This window comes from Phocoena phocoena, chromosome 7 (assembly GCF_963924675.1).
Source record: "Phocoena phocoena chromosome 7, mPhoPho1.1, whole genome shotgun sequence".
Taxonomy (NCBI): domain Eukaryota; kingdom Metazoa; phylum Chordata; class Mammalia; order Artiodactyla; family Phocoenidae; genus Phocoena; species Phocoena phocoena.
Genome location: NC_089225.1, coordinates 22,799,650 through 22,825,522, shown reverse-complemented (window position 1 = coordinate 22,825,522; position 25,873 = coordinate 22,799,650). Strand labels below are relative to the sequence as shown.

Genomic DNA, 25,873 nt, shown 5'->3' with positions numbered 1-25,873 from the left:
CCCTCCCCCCGGCCTGAGTGAGCCAGAGTCCCCGAAGCAGCTGCTCCTTTAATCCCGTCCTGTCAGCAAACAACAGACGCCCTCCGGGGACCTACACGCAGAGGTGGGGCCAAAACCAAAGCTGAGCCCCGGGAGCTTTGTGAACAAAGAAGAGAAAGGGAAATCCCTCCCAGCAGCCTCAGGAGCAGCAGATTAAAGCTCCACAAACAACTTGATGTACCCTGCATCTGTGGAATACATGAATAGACAACAAATCATCTCAAACTGAGGAGGTGGACTTTGAGAGCAAGATTTATTATTTTTTCCCCTTTTCCTCTTTTTGTGAGTGTGTATGCATATGCTTCTGTATGAGATTTTGTCTGTATAGCTTTCCTTCCACCATTTGCCCTAGGGTTCTATCTGTCCATTAAAAAAATTTTTTTTTTCTTAATAATTATTTTTTATTTTAATAACTTTATTTTATTGTATCTTACTTTATTTTCTTTTCTTTCTTTCTTTCCTTCCTTCCTTCCCTCCTTCCTCCCTCCCTCCCTCTGTCTGTCTGTCTGTCTCTCTATCTCTCTCTTTCTTTCTTTCTTTCTTCTTGTTCTCCCTTTTATTCTGAGCGGAGTGGATGAAAGACTCTTGGTGCTGCAGCCAGGAGTCAGGGCTATGCCACTGAGGTGGGAGAGCCAACTTCAGGACACTGGTCCACAAGTGACCTCGCAGCTCCACATAATATCAAACAGCGAAAATCTCCCAAAGATGTCCTTCTCAACACCAGCACCCAGCTTCACTCAACGACCAGCAAGCTACAGTGCTGGACATCCTATGCCAAACAACTAGCAAGACAGGAACACAACCACACCCATTAGCAGAGAGGCTGCCTAAAATCAGAATAAGGCCACAGACACCCCAAAACACACCACCAGACATGAACCTGCCCACTAGAGACAAGATCCAGCCTCATCCACCATAACACAGGCACTAGTCCCCTCCACCAGGAAGCCTACACAACCCACTGAACCAACCTTAGCCACTGGGGACAGACATCAAAAACAACGAGAACTACGAACCTGCAGCCTGCAAAAAGGAGACCCCAAACACAGTAAGATAAGCAAAATGAGAAGACAGAAAAACACACAGCAGATGAAGGAGCAAGATAAAAACCCACCAGACCTAACAAATGAAGAGGAAATAGGCAGTCTACCTGAAAAAGAATTCAGAATAATGATAGTAAAGATCCAAAATCTTGGAAAAAGAATGGACAAAATGCAAGAAACATTTAACAAGGACCTAGAAGAACTAAAGATGAAACAAGCAACAATGAACAACACAATAAATGAAATTAAAAATACTCTAGATGGGATCAATAGCAGAATAACTGAGGCAGAAGAACGGATAAGTGACCGGGAAGATAAAATAGTGGAAATGACTACTGCAGAGCAGAATAAAGAAAAAAGAAAGAAAAGAACTGAGGACAGTCTCAGAGACCTCTGGGACAACATTAAACGCAGCAACATTTGAAGTATAGGGGATCCAGAAGAAGAAGAGAGAAGGAAAGGGACTGAGAAAATATCTGAAGAGATTATAGTTGAAAACTGCCCTAATATGGGAAAGGAAATATTAATCGAGTCCAGGAAGCACAGAGAGTCACATACAGGATAAATCCAAGAGAAATATGCCAAGACACATATTAATCAAACTGTCAAAAATTTAATACGAAGAAAACATATTAAAAGCAGCAAGGGAAAAACAACAAATAACACACAAGGGAATACCCATAAGGTTAACAGCTGATCTTTCAGCAGAAACTATGCAGGCCAGAAGGGAGTGGTAGGACATATTTAACGTGATGAAGGAGAAGAACCTGCAACCAAGATTACCCTACCCAGCAAGGTTCTCACTCAGATTTGATGGAGAAATTAAAACCTTTACAGACAAGCAAAAGCTGAGACAGTTCAGCACCACCAAACCAGCTTTACAACAAATACTAAAGGAACTTCTCTAGGCAAGAAACACAAGAGAAGGAAAAGACCTACAATAACAAACCCAAAACAATTAAGAAAATGGGAAAAAGAACATACATATTGATAATTACCTTAAATGTAAATGGACTAAATGCTCCCACCAAAAGACACAGATTGGCTGAATGGATATAAAAATAAGACCCATATATATGCTGTCCAAAAGAGACCCACTTCAGACCTAGAGACACGTACAGACTGAAAGTAAGGGGATGGAAAATGATATTTCATGCAAATGGAAACCAAAAGAAAGTTGGAGTAGCAATTCTCATATCAGACAAAATAGACTTTAAAATAAAGACTATTAGAAGAGACAAAGAAGGACACTACATAATGATCAAGGGATCCATCCAAGAAGAAGATATAACAATTGTAAATATTTATGCACCCAACATAGGAGCACCTCAATACATAAGGCAAATACTAACAGCCATAAAAGGGGAAATCGACAGTAACACAGTCATAGTAGGGGACTTTAACACCCCACTTTCACCCATGGACAGATCATCCAAAATGAAAATAAATAAGGAAACACAAACTTTAAATGATACATTAAACAAGATGGACTTAATTGATATTTATAGGACATTCCATCCAAAAACAGCAGAATACACATTTTTGTGAAGTGTTCATGGAATATTCTCCAGAATAGATCATATCTTGGGTCATAAATAAAGCCTTGCTAAATTTAAGAAAATTGAAATTGTATCAAGTATCTTTTCCAACCACAACGCTATAAGAATAGATATCAATTACAGGAAAAGATCTGTAAAGAATACAAACACATGGAGGCTAAACAATACAGAACTTAATAATGAAGTGATCACTGAGGAAATAAAAAAATACCTAGAAACAAATGACAATGGAGACACGATGACCCAAAACCTATAGGATGCAGCAAAAGCAGTTCTAAGTGGGAAGTTTATAGCAATACAATCCTACCTTAAGAAACAGGAAACATCTCGAATAAACAACCTAAACTTGCACCTAAAGCAATTAGAGAAAGATGAACAAAAAAACCCCAAAGTTAGCAGAAGGAAAGAAATCATAAAAATCAGATCAGAAATAAATGAAAAAGAAATGAAGGAAACAATAGCAAAGATCAATAAAACTAAAAGCTGGTTCTTTGAGAAGATAAACAAAATTCATAAAGCAGTAGCCAGACTCATCAAGAAAAAAAGGGAGAAGACTCAGATCAATAGAATTAGAAATGAAAAAGGAGAAGTAACAACTGACACTGCAGAAATACAAAAGATCATGAGAGATTACTACAAGCAACTCTATGCCAATAAAATGGACAACCTGGAAGAAACTGACAAATTCTTAGAAATGCACAACCTGCCAAGACTGAATCAGGAAGAAATAGAAAATATGAACAGACCAATCACAAGCACTGAAATTGAAACTGTGATTAGAAATCTTCCAACAAACAAAAGCCCAGGACCAGATGGCTTCACAGGCGAATTCTATCAAACATTTAGAGAAGAGCTAACACCTATCCTTCTCAAACTCTTCCAAAATATAGCAGAGGGAGGAACACTCCCAAATTCCTTCTACGAGGCCACCATCACCTTGATACCAAAATCAGACAAGGATGTCACAAAGAAAGAAAACCAAGGCCAATGTCACTGATGAACATAGATGCAAAAATCCTCAACAATATACTAGCAAACCGAATCCAACAGCACATTAAAAGGATCATACACCATGATCAAGTGGTGTTTATTCCAGGAATGCAAGGATACTTCAATATAGGCAAATCAATCAATGTGATATGCCATATTAACAAACTGAAGAAGAAAAACCATATGATCATCTCAATAGATGCAGAGAAAGCTTTTGACAAAATTCAACACCCATTTATGATAAAAACCCTTCAGAAAGTAGGCATAGCGGGAACTTTCCTCAACATAATAAAGGCCATATATGAGAAACCCACAGCCAACATCGTCCTCAATGGTGAAAAACTGAAAGCATTTCCACTAAGATCAGGAACAAGACAAGGGTGCCCACTCTCACCACTCTTATTCAACATAGTTTTGGAAGTTTTAGCCACAGCAATCAGAGAAGAAAAGGAAATAAAAGGAGTCCAAATCAGAAAAGAAGAAGTAAAGCTGTCACTGTTTGCAGATGACATGATACTATACATAGAGAATCCTAAAGATGCTACCAGAAAACTACTAGAGCTAATCAATGACTTTGGTAAAGTAGCAGGATACAAAATTAATGCACAGAAATCTCTGGCATTCCTGTACACTAATGATGAAAAATCTGAAAGTGAAATCAAGAAAACACTCCCATTTACCACTGCAACAAAAAGAATAAAATATCTAGGAATAAATCTACCAAAGAAGGCAAAAGACCTGTATGCAGAAAGTTATAAGACACTGATGAAAGAAATTAAAGGTGATACAAATAGATGGAGAGATATACCACGTTCTTGGATTGGAAGAATCAACATTGTGAAAATGACTCTACTACCAAAGTAGTCTACAGATTCAATGCAATCCCTATCAAACTACCACTGGCATTTTCCACAGAACTAGAACAAAAAATTTCACAATTTGTATGGAAACACTAAAGATCCTGAATAGCCAAAGCAATCTTGAGAACGAAAAATGGAGCTGGAGGAATCAGGCTCCCTGACTTCAGACTATACTACAAAACTACAGTAATCAAGATAGTATGGTACTGGCACAAAAACAGAAAGATAGATCAATGGAACAGGATAGAAAGCTCAGAGATAAACCCACACACATATGGTCACGTTATCTTTGATAAAGGAGGCAGGAATGTACAGTGGAGAAAGGACAGCCTCTTCAATAAGTGGTGCTGGGAAAACTGGACAGGCCCATGTAAAAGTATGAGATTAGATCTCTCCCTAACACCATACACAAAAATAAGCTCAAGATGGATTAAAGACCTAAATATAAGGCCAGAAACAGTCAAACTCTTAGAGGAAAACATATGCAGAAAACTCTATGACATAAATCACAGCAAGATCCTTTTTGACCCACCTCCTAGAGAAATGGAAATAAAAGCAAAAGTAAACAAACTGGACCTAATGAAATTTCAAAGCTTTTGCACAGCAACGGAAACCATAAACAAGACCAAAAGACAACCTTCAGAATGGGAAAAAATATTTGCAAATGAAGCAACTGACAAAGGATTAATCTCCAAAATTTACAAGCAGCTCATGCAGCTCAATAACAAAAAAACAAACAACCCAATCCAAAAATGGGCAGAAGATCTATATAGACATTTCTCCAAAGAAGATATACAGACTGCCAACAAACACATGAAAGAATGCTCAACATCATTAATCATTAGAGAAATGCAAATCAAAACTACAATGAGATATCATCTCTCAACAGTCAGAATGGCCATCATCAAAAAATCTACGAACAATAAATGCTGGAGAGGGTGTGGAGAAAAGGGAACACTCTTGCACTGCTGGTGGGAATGTGAATTTTTACAGCCACTATGGAGAACAGTATGGAAGTTCCTTAAAAAGCTACCAGTAGAACTACCATAGGACCCAGCAATCCCACTACTGGGCATATACCCTGAGTAAACCCATAATTCTAAAAGAGTCATGTACCAAAATGTTCATTGCAGCTCTATTTACAGTAGTCCGGAGAAGGAAAGAACCTATGTGTCCATCATTGGATGAATGGATAAAGAAGATGTGGCACATTTATACAATGGAGTATTACTCAGCCATAAAAAGAAAAGAAATTGAGCTATTCGTAATGAGGTGGATGGAGCTAGAGTCTGTCATACAGAGTGAAGGAAGTCAGAAAGAGAAAGGCAAATACCGTATGCTAACACATATATATGGAATTTAAGGGAAAAAAAGTCATGAAGAACCTAGGTGTAAGACAGGAATAAAGACACAGACCTACTAGAGAATGGACTTGAGGATGTGGGGAGGGGGAAGGGTAAGCTGGGACAAAGCGAGAGAGTGGCATGGACATATATACACTACCAAACGTAAGGTAGATAGCTAGTGGGAAGCAGCCGCATAGCACAGGTAGATCAGCTCGGTGATTTGTGATCACCTAGAGTGATGGGATAGGGAGGGTGGGAGGGATGGAGATGCAAGAGGGAAGAGATATGGGAACATATGTATATGTATAACTGATTCACTTTGTTATAAAGCAGAAACTAACACACCATTGTAAGGCAATTATACTCCAATAAAATGTAAAAAAAAAAAAAAAAAAAGACTTTCTGAAACTACAACTGAGGGAATTTGTCACCAAGAGACCTGCCTTGCAAGAAATTTTAAAAGAAGCTCTTCAGAGAAAAGAAAATAATATAGCTCATGATGACATATTTAAGATCATTTAAAAATAAAAATGGAGTAACTATTGTTCAGGCATCCAAAATGGATCCAGGTGGCTATTACGGATGTGGTTTCAGACACGTTCCTGCATCACTGAGAACCTGAATTTTCTGAAATGTATCAAACTCAAGGACACCACCCACCATTTTCAAAACAACATCTGCTAGCAGCTGCCAGCTGCACCCTTATGGTCTCAAAGTCTCCCCCTGTAAAATATGTAACCATTTTTGGACCCCAAATAACCCTTGCTTATCAAGCACCCTTAGTTCTTGACAGCTCCAATCCTAATTCTTGACAAACAACTATGTAACTTTATGGTTTTACCTCCATTTTCCATTTACTCCATTCAAGTACTTCTTGAATATGTGTCTCCCGGGCTATAGTCCTCAGCTTGGCTTGAATAAAACTCTCTTCTGTTCCTTATTATAGATTGTTTACTGATTATTTGTGTTGACACTCAGAAACTTGGATCTACATAAAGAAGGACTGTTTGAAAAGGAATACATGAAGGTAAAATAAAATATTTTATTTTTCTTATTCATAATTAATAGATAATTTGTTCAAAATTATAATAACAATGTATTTGGTGGTTATAGGTTATGGGTAAGTGAAATTAATGACAACAGTGTCTTAAGGGATGGGAAAAAGGGATGGGGAATACTCTTATTTATAAGGTACTTGCACTATGTGTGACGTGGTATAGTGTTATCTGAAAGTCACTTGGATTAGTTGTAAATTTACATTGCAGACTCTAGGGCAACCACTGAGAACGGTAAAAAAAAAAAAACATAACTGTTATGCTAAAAGAGGAGAGAAATTGCATAATATGAAATGATCAATTAAAATTAGAGAAATGGAAAAACAGAGGAAATAAAAATGTGGAACAAAGAACAAGGGCAGTGAACAAAAAAATAATAAATATGATAGATATTAATCCAAATACCGCAATAATCATTTTAAATGTCAATGATATAAATATAGCAATTAAAGGACTGAGACTGTCAGACTGTCAGGGTGGATAAATAAACACAATCCAACTGTTATCTATAAGAAACTTACTTTAAGTATAAAGATGCAGACAGATTAAATGCAAAGGCATAGAGAAAAATACATCATATTATCAGTAATCAAAGGACCCTGTAATAGTTATATTAATTCCAGACAAAGCAGATGTAAGAGCAAGGAAAATTATCAGGAATAAAGACAGGCATTACATAACCATAAAGGGGTCAATTTTCCAGGAAGACATAGCAATCCTTGATATGCATGCACCTATCAATACTGCATCAAAACATGTGAGGCAAAAACTGACAGAACTGCAAAAAAAGAATAGATGAATCTGCTATTATAGTTGGAGACTTCAACACCCCTCTATCAGTAATGGACATATACAGTAGGCAGAAAGTCAGTAAGAACATAGTTGAACTGAACAGCACCACCAATCAACTGAATATCATTGACATTTATAGAATACTTCATCCAACAATGGCAGAATACACATTCTTCTCAAAATTATACAGAACATTCACCAAGATAGACCACATTTCTGGGCTGTAAAACACACCTTAACAAACCTAAAAGAATAGAAATTATACAAAATATGCTCTCAAGACACAATGGAATTAAATTACAAGTCAAAAACAGAAAGATGGCTGGGGAACCCCCAAATACTAGAGGATTAAATAGAACATTTCTAAATAATACATAGGCAAAGAAGAAATCTCAAGAGAAATTAAACACTTTGAATTAAATCAGAATGAAAATGTAACTTATTAAAATTTGTGGGATTCAGTAAAAGCAGTGCTTAGAGGGAAGTTTATGGCACTGAATTCACAAATTCGAAAAGAAGAATTATCTAACATCAGTAACCTAAACTTCCACCATAGAATACTAGAAGAAGATCAAATTAAATCCAAAGTAAGCCCAATGAAAATAATGAAAATTAGACTTGAAAGCAATAATATTAGAAACAGAAAATCAATAGAGAAAATAACTGAAACCAAAAGCTGGTTCTTTGAAAAGTTCAATAAAATAGATAAACCTTTAGACAGGTTAACTAAGGAAAAGGAGGGATGGGGGAGAAGGAGGAGAGAGAGAGAGAGTGGGAGAGAGAAAAAGATATATATAGATATAGATATAGGTATAGATATAGATATATATAGAGAGAGAGATAGAGGGAGAGAGGGAGAAAACAAAGCACTAATATCAGTAATGAAAGAGAAGTCATCACTACCACTAATGATCCCCATGGACCCCAAGGATAATAAAATAATATTATAAACAAGCCTATACCCACAAATTTGTTAACTTAGATGAATGGACCAAGTCCTTAAAAGACACAATCTCCTAAAACTCACCCAAGAAGAAATCTATAATCTGAATAGATCTATTATCTATTAAAGACATTTAATCAATAATTAATAACGTACCAAAGCAGAAAACATCAGGCCCAGATGGGTTTCATTCTACCAAAAATTCAAGGAAAAAATAATATCAATTCTTGACAATTTATTTCTAAAAATCAAAGCAGAGGACATATTTCCCAACTCATTATATGAGGCCAGCATTATCCTAACACTAAACCTAGACAAAGACTTTATGAAAAAAGAAGACTAAGTCCAATATCTCTCATGAATATGTACGCAAAAATTCTCAAGAAACTATTAGCAAATAATATCCAACAATGTATAAAAATATTAGCAAATAATATCCCAGAGTATACTTGGCTATACATATTATATAGCCAAGTATAATTTATTCCAGGTACGCAAAGAGGGTTCAACATTTGACAATCAATTAATGTAATCTATCCTATTAACAGACTAAGTAAAAACAATAATATAATACCTATATATGCAGAAAAAGCACTTGACAAAAACCAACACCTATGATGATAAAAATTCTCAGCAAACTGGGAATAGAGGAGGACTTCTTCAACTTGATAAAGAATATCTACAAAAACCTACAGTTAGCATCATACTTAATGGTGAGAAACCAGATGCTGTCCTGCTAAGATCAGGAGTAAGGCAAGAATGTTCCTTCTCACTACTCCTACTGGACAGCATACTGGAAGTCCTAGATAATGCAATAAGGCAAGAAAAGGAAATAAAAGGTGTACTTACTGGAAAGGAAGATTCAAAACTGCCTTTTTTGCAAATTATACGCTTGTCAACATAGATAATTCCAAAGAATCAACAAGAGCAATAATAACCGAAAAGAAAAAAAAAAACCCTCCTGGAACAAATAAGAAACTATAACAAGGTTATAGGATACAAGATTAATATACAAAACTCAACTGCTTTCTTGTATAACAACAATGAATAATTAGAATTTGAAAATAAAAACACAATACATTTATATTAGCACCAATAATATGTAAAATCCTTAAGTGTCAGTCTAACAAAATATATACAAGACCAATATGAGAAAAAGTACATAACTCTGATGAAAGAAATCAAAGAAGTTTTAAATATATGGAGAAATATTCCATGTACCTGAATAGAAAGACTCAATATCATCAAGATGTTAGTTCTTCCCAAATTGTTTATACATTATAAGCATTTCCAGTCAAAATCCTGGCAAATTATTCTATAAATATCCACAAACTGATTCTAAAGTTTATATAGAAAGGCAAAAGCTCCAGAAGACTCAAGACAATATTAAATACAAAGGAATTCAGAGGACTGACACTACTCAACTTCAAGACTTACTATAAAGCTTCAGTATTTAAGACAGTGTGTTATTGGCAAAGAATAGATAAATAGAAGAATGGAATAAAGATACAGGGCCCAGAAGCAGATCCACACAAATACAGTCAACTGATGTTCAACAAAGAAGCAAAGGCGATTCGATATAGAAAAGATAGTCTTTTTAACAAACAGTGCTAGAACAAATGGACATTCACATGTAGAAAAATGAATCCAGACACAGACCACAAGATTTTCACAAAAATTAACTCAAAATGGATCACAGACCTAAATGTAAAACGCAAAACTAAAACTTCTGGAAGATAACATAGGAGAAAATCTGCTTGACCTTGGGTTTGGTAATGTTTTTTCCGATATAACACCAAAGAATGATCCATGGAAGAAATATTGACAAATTGGAATTCATTAAGATAAAAAACTCCTTTTTTTTTAACATCTATATTAGAGTATAATTGCTTTACAATGGTGTGTTAGTTTCTGCTTTATAACAAAGTAAATCAGGTATACATATACATATGTCCCCATATCTCTTCCCTCCTGCATCTCCCTCCCTCCCACCCACCCTATCCCACCCCTGTAGGTGGTCACAGAGCACCGAGCTGAACTCCCTGTGCTATGCGGCTGCTTCCCACTAGCTATCTATTTTACATTTGGTAGTGTATATATGTCCATGACACTCTCTCACTTTGTCCCAGCTTACCCTTCCCCCTCCCCGTATCCTCAAGTCCATTCTCTAGTAGGGCTGCATTTTTATTCCTGTCTTGCCCCTAGGTTCCTCTGACCATTTTTTTTCTATTTTTAGATTCCATATATATGTGCTAGCACACGGTATTTGTTTATCTCTTTCTGACTTACTTGACTCTGCATGACAGTCTCTAGGTCCATCCACCTCACTACAAATAACTCAGTTTCGTTTCTTTTTCTGGCTGAGTAATATTCCATTATATATATGTGCCACATCTTCTTCATCCATTCATCTGTTGATGGACACTTAGGTTGCTTCCATGTCCTGGCTATTGTAAATAGAGCTGCAATGAACATTTTGGTACATGACTCTTTTTGAATTATGGGTTTTCTCAGGGTATATGCCCAGTAGTGGGATTGCTGGGTCGTATGGTAGTTCTATTTTTAGTTTTTTAAGGAACCTCCATACTATTCTCCATAGTGGCTATACCAATTCACATTCCCACCAACAGTGCAAGAGGGTTCCCTTTCCTCCACACCCTCTCCAGCATTTATTGTTTCTAGATTTTTTGATGATGGCCATTCTGACTGGTGTGAGATGATATCTCATTGTAGTTTTGATTTGCATTTCTCTAATGATTAATGATGTTGAGCATTCTTTCATGTGTTTGTTGGCAATCTGTATATCTTCTTTGGAGAAATGTCTATTTAGGTCTTCTGCCCATTTCTGGATTGGGTTGTTTGTTTTTTTGATAGTGGGCTGCATGAGTTGCCTGTATGTTTTGGAGATTAATCCTTTGCCAGTTGCTTCATTTGAAAATATTTTCTCCCATTCTAAGGGTTGTCTTTTTGTCTTGTTTATGGTTTCCTTTGCTGTGCAAAAGCTTTGAAGTTTCATTAGGTCCCATTTGTTTACTTTTGTTTTTATTTCCATTTCTCTAGGAGGTGGGTCAAAAAGGATCTTGCTGTGATTGATGTCATAGAGTGTTCTGCCTATGTTTTCCTCTAAGAGTTTGATGGTGTCTGGCCTTACATTTAGGTCTTTAATCCATTTTGAGTTTATTTTTGTGTATGGTGTTGGGGAGTGTTCTAATTTCATTCTTTAACATGTAGCTGTCCAGTTTTCCCAGCACCACTTATTGAAAAGGCTGTCTTTTCCCCACTGTATATTGTTGCCTCCTTTATCAAAGATAAGGTGACCACAGGTGTGTGGGTTTATCTCTGGGCTTTCTATCCTGTTCCATTGATCTATATTTCTGTTTTTGTGCCAGTACCATACTGTCTTGATTACTGTAGCTCTGTAGTATAGTCTGAAGTCAGGGAGCCTGATTCCTCCAGCTCCGTTTTTCTTTCTCAAGATTGCTTTGGCTACTTGGGGTCTTTTGTGTTTCCATATAAACTGTGAAATTTTTTGTTCTAGTTCTGTGGAAAATGCCAGTGGTAATTTGATAGGGATTGCATTGAATCTGTAGATTGCTTTGGGTAGTAGAGTCATTTTCACAATGTTGATTCTTCTAATCCAAGAACATGGTATATCTCTCCATCTATTTGTATCATCTTTAATTTCTTTCATCAGTGTCTTATAATTTTCTGCAGACAGGTCTTTTGTCTCCTTTGGTAGGTTTATTCCTAGATATTTTATTCTTTTTGTTGCAATGGTAAATGGGAGTGTTTTCTTAATTTCACTTTCAGATTTTTCATCATTAGTGTATGGGAATGCAAGAGATTTCTGTGCATTAATTTTGTATCCTGCTACCTTACCAAATTCATTGATTAGCTCTAGTAGTTAAAAAACTACTTCTCTGTGAAAGACACTGTTAAGAGAATGAAAAGACAGGTTAAAGACTAGAAGAAAATATTTTTGATATACATATCTGATAAAGGACTGGTATCCAAAATATATAAAGAACACTAAATTCAATAATAAAAAAATTTTTTTTAAATAGACAAAAGATCTGAACAGACAACCCACCAAGGAAGAGAAAGATGGAAAATAAGCATATGAAAAGATGCTAAACAACATATGTTATTAAGGAACTGCAAATTAAAACAAGGTACTACTACACACCTCTTAAAATAGCTAAAATCCAAAACACTGATAACACCAAATGTTGGCCAGGGGGTGAAGCAAAAGGAATTCCCATGATAAAGCCACTTTGAAGAGACTTTGGAATTTCTTACAAAAGTGAACACAAATTTATCATAATATCCAGGAATAGTGCCCACTGGTATTTAGACAAATCAGTTGAAAATTACATTCACATAAAATCTGCACCTGAATGTTTACAGCATCTTTATTTATAACTGCCGAAACTTGGAAGTGACAGTAAAATGATCATTGGTTTCCAGGGGTTTGGGGAGAGGAAAGTTGGGATCAGTAGAGGCAGTACAAGAGATTCTTAGGGCAGTGAAACTATTGTGTATGATATAGTACAGGTGGATACATGCCATTATACATTTGTCCAAAGCTACTGAAGGTACAACACAAAATATGAACTCTAATGTAAACTATGGACTACAGTAATTTATCAGTATTGGCTCATCCATTGTATCAAATGTATTACACAACTTGTACTAATGCAAGATGTGTGTATGAAACTGTGTATGTGTGGAGAGGGAGTGATGAGGAGATACATGGGAGCTCTAGATCTGCTGTTCAATTTTTCTGTAAACCTAAAATCACTCTAAAAAGTAAAGTCTATTAATTTGTTGATAAAAAATAGAACATGGTAAAGAAAACAAGTAAACTATAGACTGAAAACATTCTGTGTAATATCCAATATAGGATATTACGGAACAATGTTTGTACAGAATCACACATATGTATTCAAACAATAATCACCCAAATCATCTGCTTAATCTTTTTGGCTTCACAGAGGCAGTCAATGAAATGCAGAAAATCACTCTTCAATGGACTTGCCAAGTTACATCACATAAATCAGAAAGAAGCATCAAAGATAAAATATGCTCATTTGTAAAGTCGAATGGGAAAAAAACCCAAAACTACAATCATCACAGTACTTTGCTCTGAAATAGCAGAGGTAGTCTTTGAGCCAGCTGTGGATCCTAAGAAAACAGTAACTGATGCTAATGATCAATTCTAGCAATGAGTATTTCATTGTTTGGTAATTCCAGTACTACTGAAAGGCATCTTAATTTGGAAGAAACTTGGTAATATATCAGTGATTTCATTTAAGACCTTTCAGGAGAAAAGTAAACAGATACTACTTTTAACATATTTCTATGATTTACATCAAGATAAGACCATGTAAAGTAAAACAATTACAAATAATTTTGAAGCCTAAACTATTGTTTTTTTTGGGGGGTGCGGGGTTTGCGGTACATGGGCCTCTCACTGTTGTGGCCTCTCCTGCTGTGGAGCACAGGCTCCGGACGCGCAGGATCAGCGGCCATGGCTCACGGGCCCAGCCGCTCTGCGACATGTGGGATCCTCCCGGACCGGGGCACGAACCCGTGTCCCCTGCATCGGCAGGCGGACTCTCAACCAGTGCGCCACCAGGGAAGCCCTAAACTATTGTTTTTAAAAGTTTTAGTCCATTCCCTCTATAGGTTTGTAATTCTAATTATTGCTGTGCAAGTTAATATTTTTAATCAAATCAACGCCAAAGAAAACATTCTTGGATTAACTTATTGGTATTATCACTACTATAAAATATCTACAGTTCAGATGTAAAAGAACCTGCTTAATCATTGAAACAAAGTAAACAAACCAAAAACAATTTTAAAAAACGTAAACATGAAGAACAATAAATATTTACATAATTTATATCCCAAATTTGAGAGTGAACTTGAATTTTTATCATTATAATAAATTGTTTAGTCTTTTATTACTGTAGTAACAAAAGACCAATTTTTTTATGGAAGGAAAGATTCTTTAAATTCTATAGTGCTTTACAATTTTCAAAAATTTTACACATATGGTTTCATACAATCCCATAATAACCCCGTTTTTCCCCTACCCCTATATTGCCCCTACCCCTTCCTTCTCTCCCCCTGGTAACCACTAGTTTGCCTTCCATATGTAGGTGTCTGCTTCTTTTTTGTTTTATTCACTAGTTTGTTGTATTTTTTACATTCCACATATAAGTGCTACCATATGGTATTTATTTTTGTCTGACTTATCTCATTTAGCATAATGCCCTCTGAATCCATCCACGTTGCTACAAAGGGCAGAATTTCATTCTTTTTTATGGCTGAGCTATATTCCATTATATATATACATACCACACCTCCTTTATCAATTCATTTGTCGATGGATGGTTATGGCACAAGATCTATTTTTTTAAGTGACATACTGATAGAATAGATATGTGACAATAGATGACTTATCCTATATGGTTGCACTACTACACTAATTACCCCAGAGTTCAGAGCACTGCTGGCCTAGACTCTAAAATACTTATACTTGAAATTGAAGACTTCTCAAATGAGACTTTTAAAAGCTCAAATCGCAAACCTGATTAAAATTTTCCTGCTGTAGAAAATCATAAAGAAATCTTATAAAATTACACTGTAAAATATTTAAGTGAATCAAAGATATAAACACTGAAGGCCTCCTACCTTAATGTAGCATTTTTTCCATCACTTCTTGTACACCAAACCTGGCGGGTTTGGTAACCTATCTCTATGTCGCGGGACTTGGAATGGTGATGTGCCTTGTAACTTTGATGTCTAAAGGTGACCAGCTCCTTCGAATCAGAGCTAAAATCCAGAATGGTTCTTCCACTTAGGTTAAGTTCTTTGAGAAGAGGCAGTCGGCATTTACTCCACGGTCCAACTTTAAGGCTAAACATATATTCCTCTGCCCCAAGAGGACAGGAAATGGGAGCATCACAGGCTCTTGACTCAGTCAGGTTGGGACACTGCAACCCTCCATAGAGAGGGGGGGCAATGGTTGAGCGAGTTCTATACTGTAACTGCTTCCCACATCCCTTGCTACACCTGGACCACTGTGAGAACTCAGAGACCACACAATCCCGTGGGCAAGGGATGAGACAAGCTTGTTCTGTGGGGGGCTGAGGGGCAAAGTGTTCACATATCTCATTCACAGCCACAGTTCTGTTCAGCTTCTGAACACAACGCACCGTCCGGTGCTGCAGCCCATGCTGGGCTGTCACGCACTCTGTAGCCCGAGGTCTGGCTTGCCCCAGGGCGGGAGGAACAAGCACACAGTGGTGCCAGTCAGAAACCTCCCACTGGAAGAGGTTTCTGTGCCAGTCACAGACTCGGAAGCAGCTTCTTTCCTTCGGAGGCCTATTGTTCTCATCACAGTTAGACAGGTGACTCGTCCACCCTTCAAAATGGAAACACCAAAGAGCACGACTCTGGAATCCTCCTGGCCCACAGTCTCCTGTACACCTTCCCCAGGGGCCTGTAGGCAGAAAGACAAGGGTGTCAGTTACTCCAAGATTCCACACCACCATCCACACAAAAACGGGTCAATCTGCACACCTCCTGACACAACCAGTGTGAAATTATGAATTACGATGAAAAATATAATTGAGTGGCTAAAAATGTGGATTCTATACCAGTTGGTCTTTCTTGAAATCCCCAATCCATCTCTTACAGCAGTATCAACTTGGATGAATTACTTCAACTTTCTAAGCCTTAGTTTCCTACATAAGGGAGAAGATAATAAAAGCACTGACTTATAAAGATGTTCTGAGGATCAGTGACATAATGTGATGGGAAGCAGACAATACACATTTAATAAATGATTGGTCTCGTTATAATTATTATGTTCCAAAGCCTATATACCTAACTCAATATTAATACTTTCTCGTTAGGCAGAGTTTCATCTAAAAGAAAAGCCCTAAATCCAGGATTTTAATAAACTAGGATTTTTCATGTTTCCAGTCCTTCAGCTCACACCTTAAGTAGCTCAGAAGAGAAATACATTTTTAAAAATAGCTTGCAAAGCATCCTAAATATATTTTCATTTTCTAAATAGCTCTCCTCAGCTCTGGTTTTTGCTTGCAGAGTGAATTGCGTGAAAAAGAAAAATCTGATACAGAGGGGCGGGGTGTGGGGGAAGGTAAGTTAATAAAAGAAGCAGCAGTACTGAACTGTCTCTGGAAATTCTGCCCCGACAATCCTTGAAATATACCTGTTGGGTAAAGCTTCCAATGTTACCTTGTAATATGCCAAATCTTTTCATTAATGAATTAGTTTTGTGAGAGAGGGTTCAAAAGATGGACATATAAAAGAGCTACCCACTGATTTATTTATTTATTTTTTGCATCTAATCTATAGACATACCAGCTGGCCTCATCCAGAAGGCTGAGCATCTATCTTTCCACGAGGACAGCAAGTAATCACATTTTGTGTCAATGGGGAAAAAAAAAAGTTTCCTCCCTTTTGCTTTACTTAAAAATGTAATATGAGCCTGAAAAAAGTGTATCAGCTTAACCATGTTACGTTTAACCCTTTACTAGGTTTGTGATCATCATAAAGGCATTTCACACCCCGAGAAACATTTTAATTTACACAGGCGGGAGAAAGAAGGTGCAGTCTTTCTTCCCTTCCCCAAATCTGATCAAACCCCAAATGCCACTTAATTACTTCCTGGATTGTATTTTCATGCACATCCAGTACATTTCTAGGAGCAATAAATGTGTACACAGGCACGTGCATTTAGGAAGAGACGTGCCTCCCCAGAGAAGCAAGTATTTGCACTTGGGGCCACATGCGGAAATGAGGATCTCTCACTTTAGCAGGACAACAGTTTTGGGGTTCTAATGTACACAGTCCTCCTGGTTCTTCCTCCCAGCGCTGTTCTGGGTGTGCAAACCTGCTCTTCTAGGTAATACCATGTTAGGTACAGGGCCGATGATTTCTGTCTCATTTTAGTGAGCCCACGCTAGAGTCTCCTCTTGATGAAATGGACAGAGGAGTTTTACTGGATTAAGTCAGCCTATAGTCACCAAAATACCCTTGGGTTTGCCCACACTCTTCCCTAGGTGAGTTATCCCAGCACTGCCTGCTCAGGGTGCAGTAAGTGCACATGGAAAGTGCGGCTTTCAGCACAGGATGATTCAATCAACCATCCTTAATTCTGATGATTGCCTCTTCAATCACCCACAGTTTAGTACTCTGAAAAATGAGAAGTTCACTGTTACATGACAGCTATTTGCAGGCTCCACATGTCTAGATGTTCTGGAGCAGTTTCAGGTCCAGTATGCCATTCCTTATCCGAATCTCAGACCACGCATGAAAATGTTTATTATTACCAAAAAGAAAACCAGGTTACTTAGCAAAGGACTATTTCAAAAAATACATGGTTGCAGCAAACTTTAAAAATCTAAAATCAGTCTTGACTTATCTAGGAATTTGGGGATAATATATACACACTACTATATACAAAATAGATAACCAATAAGGACCAATAAGGACTGACTGTACAGCACGGGGCACTGTGGTCAATATTTTATAATAATCTATAAGGGAAAAGAATCTGAAAAAGAATATGTATATAAAGAATATATATTCAGTTTATATATATATTATATATATATATATAATATATATATAACTGAACCACTTTGCTGTATACCTGAAACTAACACACTGTAAATCAAATATACTTCAATTAAAAAGATTAAATAAAATCAGTCTTGAATGATATAAAACAGTTATTGGTTAAAATGAAAACAAAGCTTTTTTGTAAAGTACTGGGTTTTAAAATATAGGCTGTCAGTTTCTCTCTGTTTAGGTACCAAATACACGCAACTCTCTACTTAGGATTTGTTCATGTAAATTAAAGAATATAAGACCAAGAATGTGGAGCCCCTTCTAACCAATCTTGAAAAGCTAACATTAATCAATCTAGAATATCTTACAAAGTAATCCTTATTCTTACTTTTAAAACATCTGATTAGCACATTTTCTTATTATTAATATTGTTTTCTTCTTCTTTTTGCCTACTTTCAAAATTGTTAAGGTAGCTCTTTTTTATTTGAAATCATTAATATTTTAAACTGTATAAATTACTATTCTTCCCTCAGCTTTCATATCTCCATCTATACAGAATTTCACCAAACAGCCAAATTTTTTTCTAGATCAATGGAAGACAAAATATAACTATTAAGAAATAATTACCACCATTTGTTAAAGGCTAGCAGTGGTGTGCTGGGCTTGGCTGCTACCAGGGGACTGTTAAATATTCAGGAACTTTACCAGGTGGTTGTTAAATCATTCATGATTTAAAATCAGCCATGGTGGGAGTATTTACACCACATTACAAATCAAGTCACATCAAGGCTTTTTTTCTTTTAAAACAGAGAGACAGCTGGTTTATAGTACACCAATGGTGATTTCACAGGTGCCTCCCTCCCTTCCTTCCTTCCTTCCTTAAAACAATCCCATGAGGTGGGGCTAGTTTGCTCATTTTATCAGTTGTGGAAAATGAAACTCAGAAGTTACAATGCACACCTAAGGTTACACAGCTAGTGCATGCTAGGCTAGAATGGGACTCCAGATCTGTGGGACCCCAAGCATGGGCTCTTGGCCTGCATTTGAAAAGCGTCTTTTCTAGGGTGTGCATTGGTATGTGTGATCCTATGATCACAAGGCAGATCCGTTTGTTCGCTTAGCTATGATCTCTCCTATTTGTTAATATTCCTTTGGATATGAGTAGAACAAGTCATCAAGGTGGTGTGTGCGCCATGATTTCCCCCTCTTGACCCTAGAAATTTAGGGCAGCAGCTCTTGCATAGTAAGACACAAGTGTGTTTATAAACATTAGTCAGTGCATTTAGGAAGGCACAGTCAAGGGAGAATAGTTTTTCAACATGTTAAAGCGAATTCTGCAGACCACTGAAAAACATGTGAATAACAGGCAAACATAAAGTGAATTGGGTATGCTTGGAATGAATGAAAAACAAATTGCAAACAAGACGTCCAAGATACAAACAAGACCTCTCAGCAACTGACCTATAACAATTTGCATTTCTCAGGCATGGAGAGAAAATGTGTTCCAGGATTTATTCAGTTGTGTTTGGAAATGAACTTTAAACACACACACACACACACACACACACACACACACACACACACAATAGTGAAAATCACACAACCCTGAGAGATTTTGCCATTTCAAAAAACATGCATATTGAAGTAATAAAATGTGACCTGCAGTTTGAAAAATCTTAAATCCCTTGTCCAAGTTCAGAAATAGAAGAGCCAATTAAAATTTTGAGCAGTTGCATGGAGAAAAAGAATATCACTTTTAAGTTTGACATATATATAAAACATATGGTTATATTCAGAATATAAATCTGAGATAAATAATCTAAAGAAACAAATAAGAAACCTATGTGTAAACAGCAGTCATTTTATACTTCTTAATTGGAAATAAGCCTCAAGTAATACAAATAAAACAAAATTTTCATTACTCTAGGAGATGGACCCTAAAAGATATTGCTGTGATTTATGTTAAAAAGTGTTCTGCTTATGTTTTCCTCTAAGAGTTTTATAGTATCCAGTCTTACATTTAGGTCTTTAATCCATCTTGAGTTTGAAGTTTCCTTAAAAAACTAAAAACAGAGCTACCATATATGATCCAGCAATCCCACTGCTGGGCATATATATGGAGAAATCCATAGTTCGAAAAGATACATGCACCCCAATGTTCATTGCAGCACTGTTCACAATTGCCAAGACATGGAAACGGCCTAAATGTCCATCAAAAGATGAATGGATAAAGAAGATGTGGTACATATATGCAATGGAATACTCTTCAGCCATAAGAAAGAATGAAATAATGCCATTTGCAGCAACACAGATGGACCTAGAGATTATCATACTAAGTGAAGTAAGTCAGACAGAGAAAGACAAATATCATATGTTATCAATTATATGTGGAATCTAAAAGATGATACAAATGAACTTACTTACAAAACAAACAGACTCACAGACTTAGAAAACAAACTTATGGTTACCAAAGGGGTAAGGGGGGTAGGGGGAGGAATAAATTAGGAGGTTGGGATTAACATATGCAACTATATGTAAAATACATAAACAACAAGGACTACTGTATAGCACAGGGAACTCTACTCAATACTCTGTAATAACCTATATGGGAAAAGAATCTGAAAAAGAATAGATATATGTATATGTATAACTGAATCCCTTTGCTGTACACCTGAAACTAACACAACATTGTAAATTAGCTATACTCCAATATAAAATAAAAATGTAAAACCAAAAGAAAGAAAAACAAAATTTAGAACAATTAAAGGATTAAAAGTTTAATTATATACGTAATGGGGCTTTAAATTAACACTTGAAAACATTTCAATGGTATAATAGGAATAGTAATTTTATACTTGTTTATGTGCACGAAGATTATGTAAAAACACCATCCACCTGCAACTCACTATCCTTTCTATGAGATAAGCACAGCCACTCTGGAATAAACTGTGAAGTATTTTAAGTCACATCAGTTTTAATTAACACGTTAACATTCTGGTTTAGTAAATATTTTGGACACGGAAGGGTAGCATCAGTGAATTCTCAGGTTACATTCACCTTTAGAACCGTGTGATTCCTCTTTTTTTGCCTGTGTTTTTGCAGAAAGTGCAAATCGGTGAATGCTCTAATGTAATATTCCTCTAGAAGCAGAAAAGTGCTGGCAAATTGTATTCTCTTAATTAAGTTATCCTTAAGTGGAGTAGTTTAGATGAATGTATCACCCAAACTAAATCATCACAGGTAAGGCAGCCCGCTGGACGCCTGAATTTCAGGTGTAGTAATCAGTAAGAAGCCTGCCACAAAGAAAAAAGAGTATTCCAGAGAACGGGGAATAAACATATTCCCAGGAGCTTTCACACAGTACTCGCCACTGTTTGAGGAAGCAACCCTGATTTAATACCATTCATGCAATAGGAAGAGATGGTTGCTTTATTTTCAATTTTTTTTCAACCACAGCTTTTATTACCCTGACATTGCTTTATATTTAACTTGGGCAAGAGTACTGAGGAATGACATGAATGACAAACCCGAGCATTAGAGCCCTAAACAAATTACCGGTGGATAATTACTATGCCAAAGCACTCAGAAGCCTCAGCATTATAAAATGTGACATAAAACAGCGCTGATCAACTTGTAAGATGACTCACCTCCAAGAAATGGCTTGAAATTTCTGTCATAATTTTCACATCTCAAAAAGCTTTCACACTGATCATGGAGGAATTAAAGTAATATCTCCATTACATAGTGGACAATTATCTAGGAAATCACACTTTCTAAAATACATCAAAGAACCCAAGGGATGAAAACAAAAGCAGCCAGCGAGCATTCATTCAGTGAAACAACCATTCTTCTTTACCTGCTAGTTGATAAGTAGTGTGTTAGACTCTGGGAATATAAAACTGAATGAGACGTTAAACACGCGTCATGAGAACTGTGCACTAATATAATGGCAACATGCTCGTGAAGAGGACATCTGGCCACTCCCTCAGGCCTAGCTACACTGAGTTTGTTCACATTATTAACCATCTTAATTTGGTTTCCCAGAGCTCATTAGATAGAAAGCAGCAAACCAGAAGTTGAGAGGGACTACTGGCGGCAGGTACACTGGCGAAAGTCAGAAGAGATGATAGTTCCTGAGTCTACATTTCAAAATCTATCATGATAATTAATAACGTCCACTAGCAGGGGATGTATAAAGCCACCCAACACTTTCTAACCTCTCAGAGCAAACCTGCTTATTAGATATATCCATTTGTGAGTTATGCCTCTGACAGAAACAGACACACAACATAAAAAATGGAGAAACTGAAAAAAATATTTAATGGGAAGGAATTTAAACCCTAATGCATTTCATTTATTTCTTTTTTATTTTATTTTTTATAATATTTTATTGGAGTATGGTTGATTTATAATGTTGTGTTAGTTTCAGGCATACAGCAAAGTGAATCAGTTATACAAATACATGTATCCACTCTTTTTAAGATTCTTTTCCCATATAGGCTATTACAGAGTATTGAGTAGAGTTACCATTGCTATACGGTAGGTCCTTATTAGTTATGTATTTTATCTGTAATAGTGTGTATATATTAATCTCAATCTTCCAATTTATCCCTCTTCCCCCCTTCCCCCCTGGTAACTTTGAAGTCTATCTCTGTTTTGCAGATAAATTCATTTGTACCCTTTTTCTAGATTCCACATATAAGCAATATCATATGATATTTGTCTTTCTCTGTCTGAGATACTTCATTCAGTATAACAATCTCTAGGTCCATCCATGTTGCTGCAAATGGCATTATTTCATTCTTTTTTATGGCTGAGTAATATTCCATGGTATATATGTACCACATCTTCTTTAATTCCTCTGTTGTAAAAACAACAAGCACATGGAGGTTTAACAATATGCTACTAAATAAACAACGGATCACTGAAGAAATCAAAGAGGAAATCAAAAAATACCTAGAGACAAATGACAATGAAAACATGATGATCTGAAACCTGTGGGATGCAGTAAAAGCAATTCTAAGAGGGAAGTTTAAGCAACAATCTTACCTCAAGAAACAAGAAAAATCTCAAACAACCTAACCTTATACCTAAAGCAACTAGAGAACAAACAAAACCCAAAGTTAGTAGAAGGAAAGAAATCATAAAGATAAGAGCAGAAATAAATGAAACAGAGACAAAGAAAAAAATAGCAAAGATCAATGAAACTAAAAGCTGGTTCTCTTAGAGAAGATAAAATTGATAATCCTGTAGCCAGACTCATCAAGAAAAAAAGGGAGAGGACTCAAATCAATAAAATTAGAATTGAAAAAGACATTACAATGTACACCACAGAAATACAAAGGATCATAAGAGACTACTACAGGCAACTATATGCCAATAAAATGTACAATCTATAAGAAATGGACAAATCCTTAGAAAGGTACAACCTTCCAAGACTGAGCCAGGAAGAAATGGAAAATATGAACAGACCAATCACAAGCACTGAAATTCAAACTGTGATTAAAAATCTTCCAACAAACAAAAGCCCAGGACCAGATGGCTTCACAGGCGAATTCTATCAAATATTTAGAGAAGAGTTAACACCTACCCTTCTGAAACTCTTCCAAAACATTGCAGAGGAAGGAACACTCCCAAGCTCATTCTATGAGGCCACCATCACCCTGATACCAAAACCAGACAAAGATATCACAAAAAAAGAAAATTACAGGCCAATGTCACTGATGAACATCGACGCAAAAATCCCCAACAAAAAAAGTAGCAAACCGAATCCAACAACACATTAAAAGGATCATACACCATGATCAAGTGGGATTTATCCCAGGGATGCAAGGATTTTTTCAGCATCCACAAATCAACCAATGTGATTCACCACATTAACAAATTGAAGAATAAAAACCATATGATCATCTCAGTAGATGCAGAAAAAGCTTTTGACAAAATTCAACACCCATTTATGATGAAAACTCTCCAGAAAGTGGGCATAGAGGGAACCTACCTCAACATAATAAAGGCCATATACGACAAACCAACAGCAAACATCATTCTCAATGGTGAAAAACTGAAAGCATTTCCTCTAAGATCAGGAACAAGACAAGGATGTCCACTCTCACCACTATTATTCAACATGATTGTGAAAGTCCTAGCCATGGCAATCAGAGAAGGAAAAGAAATAAAAGGAATAAAAATTGGAAAAGAAGAAGTAAAACTGCCACTGTTTGCAGATGACATATAATACCATACATAGAAAACCCTAAAGACGCTACCAGAAAACTACTAGAGCTAATCAATGACTTTGGTAAAGTTGCCGAATACAAAATTAATAAACAGAAATCCCTTGCATTCCTATACACTAACAATGAAAGATCAGAAAAAGAAATCAAGGAAACTATCCCATTTACTATCTCATCAAAAAGAATATCATTTAAAAAATTCCACTGCCCTTTTTACAGTAATCAAAAAAAATCCCTTATTAATACTAAAACTATTTTCAAGATACATATTTGTGGCCTGAAAAATAAGTGTGCTAAAGAGTTCTAACAATTATCTTCAGAAAAATTTAACAGCAACAGTTAAGAGCTACCAAACATTATTTTCATAAGTATATAGATATACTTTTGAAGACAGTTCATGATTCCAAGTTCAAGAAAACCACAGAGGATCTGGACTGAATATTTATACTTCCAGTAAGCATACGTACTGCTGCTAACATCCCAAGCTCTTTTTGCATGATTGTGTTTTGTTTGACACCTAACAGCATGTTCTAAGTCTATTTTATCACTGTGGACAGATACCTCTGTCACTTATCATTTATGATTATAAATTATTAGTTGCCAGTGGCTAGAACATATATTAAAAGAAGCCTGACAGCAGAGCAGATTAGAAATATATCTGAATGGCTAATCAGCTAATGCAAACACCACAGAGACAGAAAACCACCTTTTAAAAACTATTTATCAATATTTCTGGTTTCTAAAAATTCTGAATCCTAAAAGGGCATCTCAAACCTCATATACTTCATTGCATCTTGACACAAAGTGGGTCTTTTCAGATTACTCAGATCTACAGCCTGCTAACCAGCTAGATTGTGGGAATGGGAAGGAAATCTTATAGCCCACAGGTTTTGGAGGAGGAAAATGAAGTCCCGACAAATTCAAGGACTTGCTCAAGGTCACACAGTCATTTGGAGCAGAAATGGAACTGACCACTACCTTCCAGAGGCCCAATCCAGTGATCTTTCCAGTATATCACACTGGCTTCCATTATAACACTCTACAAATGTAAGGGAAGAAAAAGGGCTCCATCAGTGGTTGTAATCCAAGGTGGAGGGGAGGGGAGGGAGGAAAAAGAGAACAAACAAATGGAAATTACATAAAAACACACATTGCACAAGCAATGAATTACCCGTGAATGCTGAGGGAATTTAGTCTCCTAGATTAGCACCTAGGAGCAGACAGCTGTTCCCAGGGGCCCTTCACAATTGATTATGTGAAATGGGATCCTTCCTGCCTCTGCACGCTTGAGAACATGGACAGAGCTACTGCTGAGGTACATCCAGCAAGGCTCAGGGGTTGAGCGCACAAAGAAAGCTTCAGGCACCAATAAGAATGGTGTGTCCCTAGAATAAATATAGCAAT

At 36.5% G+C, this 25,873-nt stretch overlaps 1 protein-coding gene across 1 annotated transcript in view; it reads right to left on the bottom strand.

Moving 5' to 3' along the window:
* THSD7B (thrombospondin type 1 domain containing 7B) overlaps window positions 1-25,873 on the bottom strand; it is a 760,956-nt gene that overhangs the window by 570,024 nt on the left and 165,059 nt on the right. Inside the window, exon 2 of the mRNA XM_065880761.1 lies at window positions 15,327-16,137. Within this exon, the coding sequence (XP_065736833.1) occupies window positions 15,327-16,137 (811 nt within the window). The remainder of the gene's footprint in view (window positions 1-15,326; window positions 16,138-25,873) is intronic.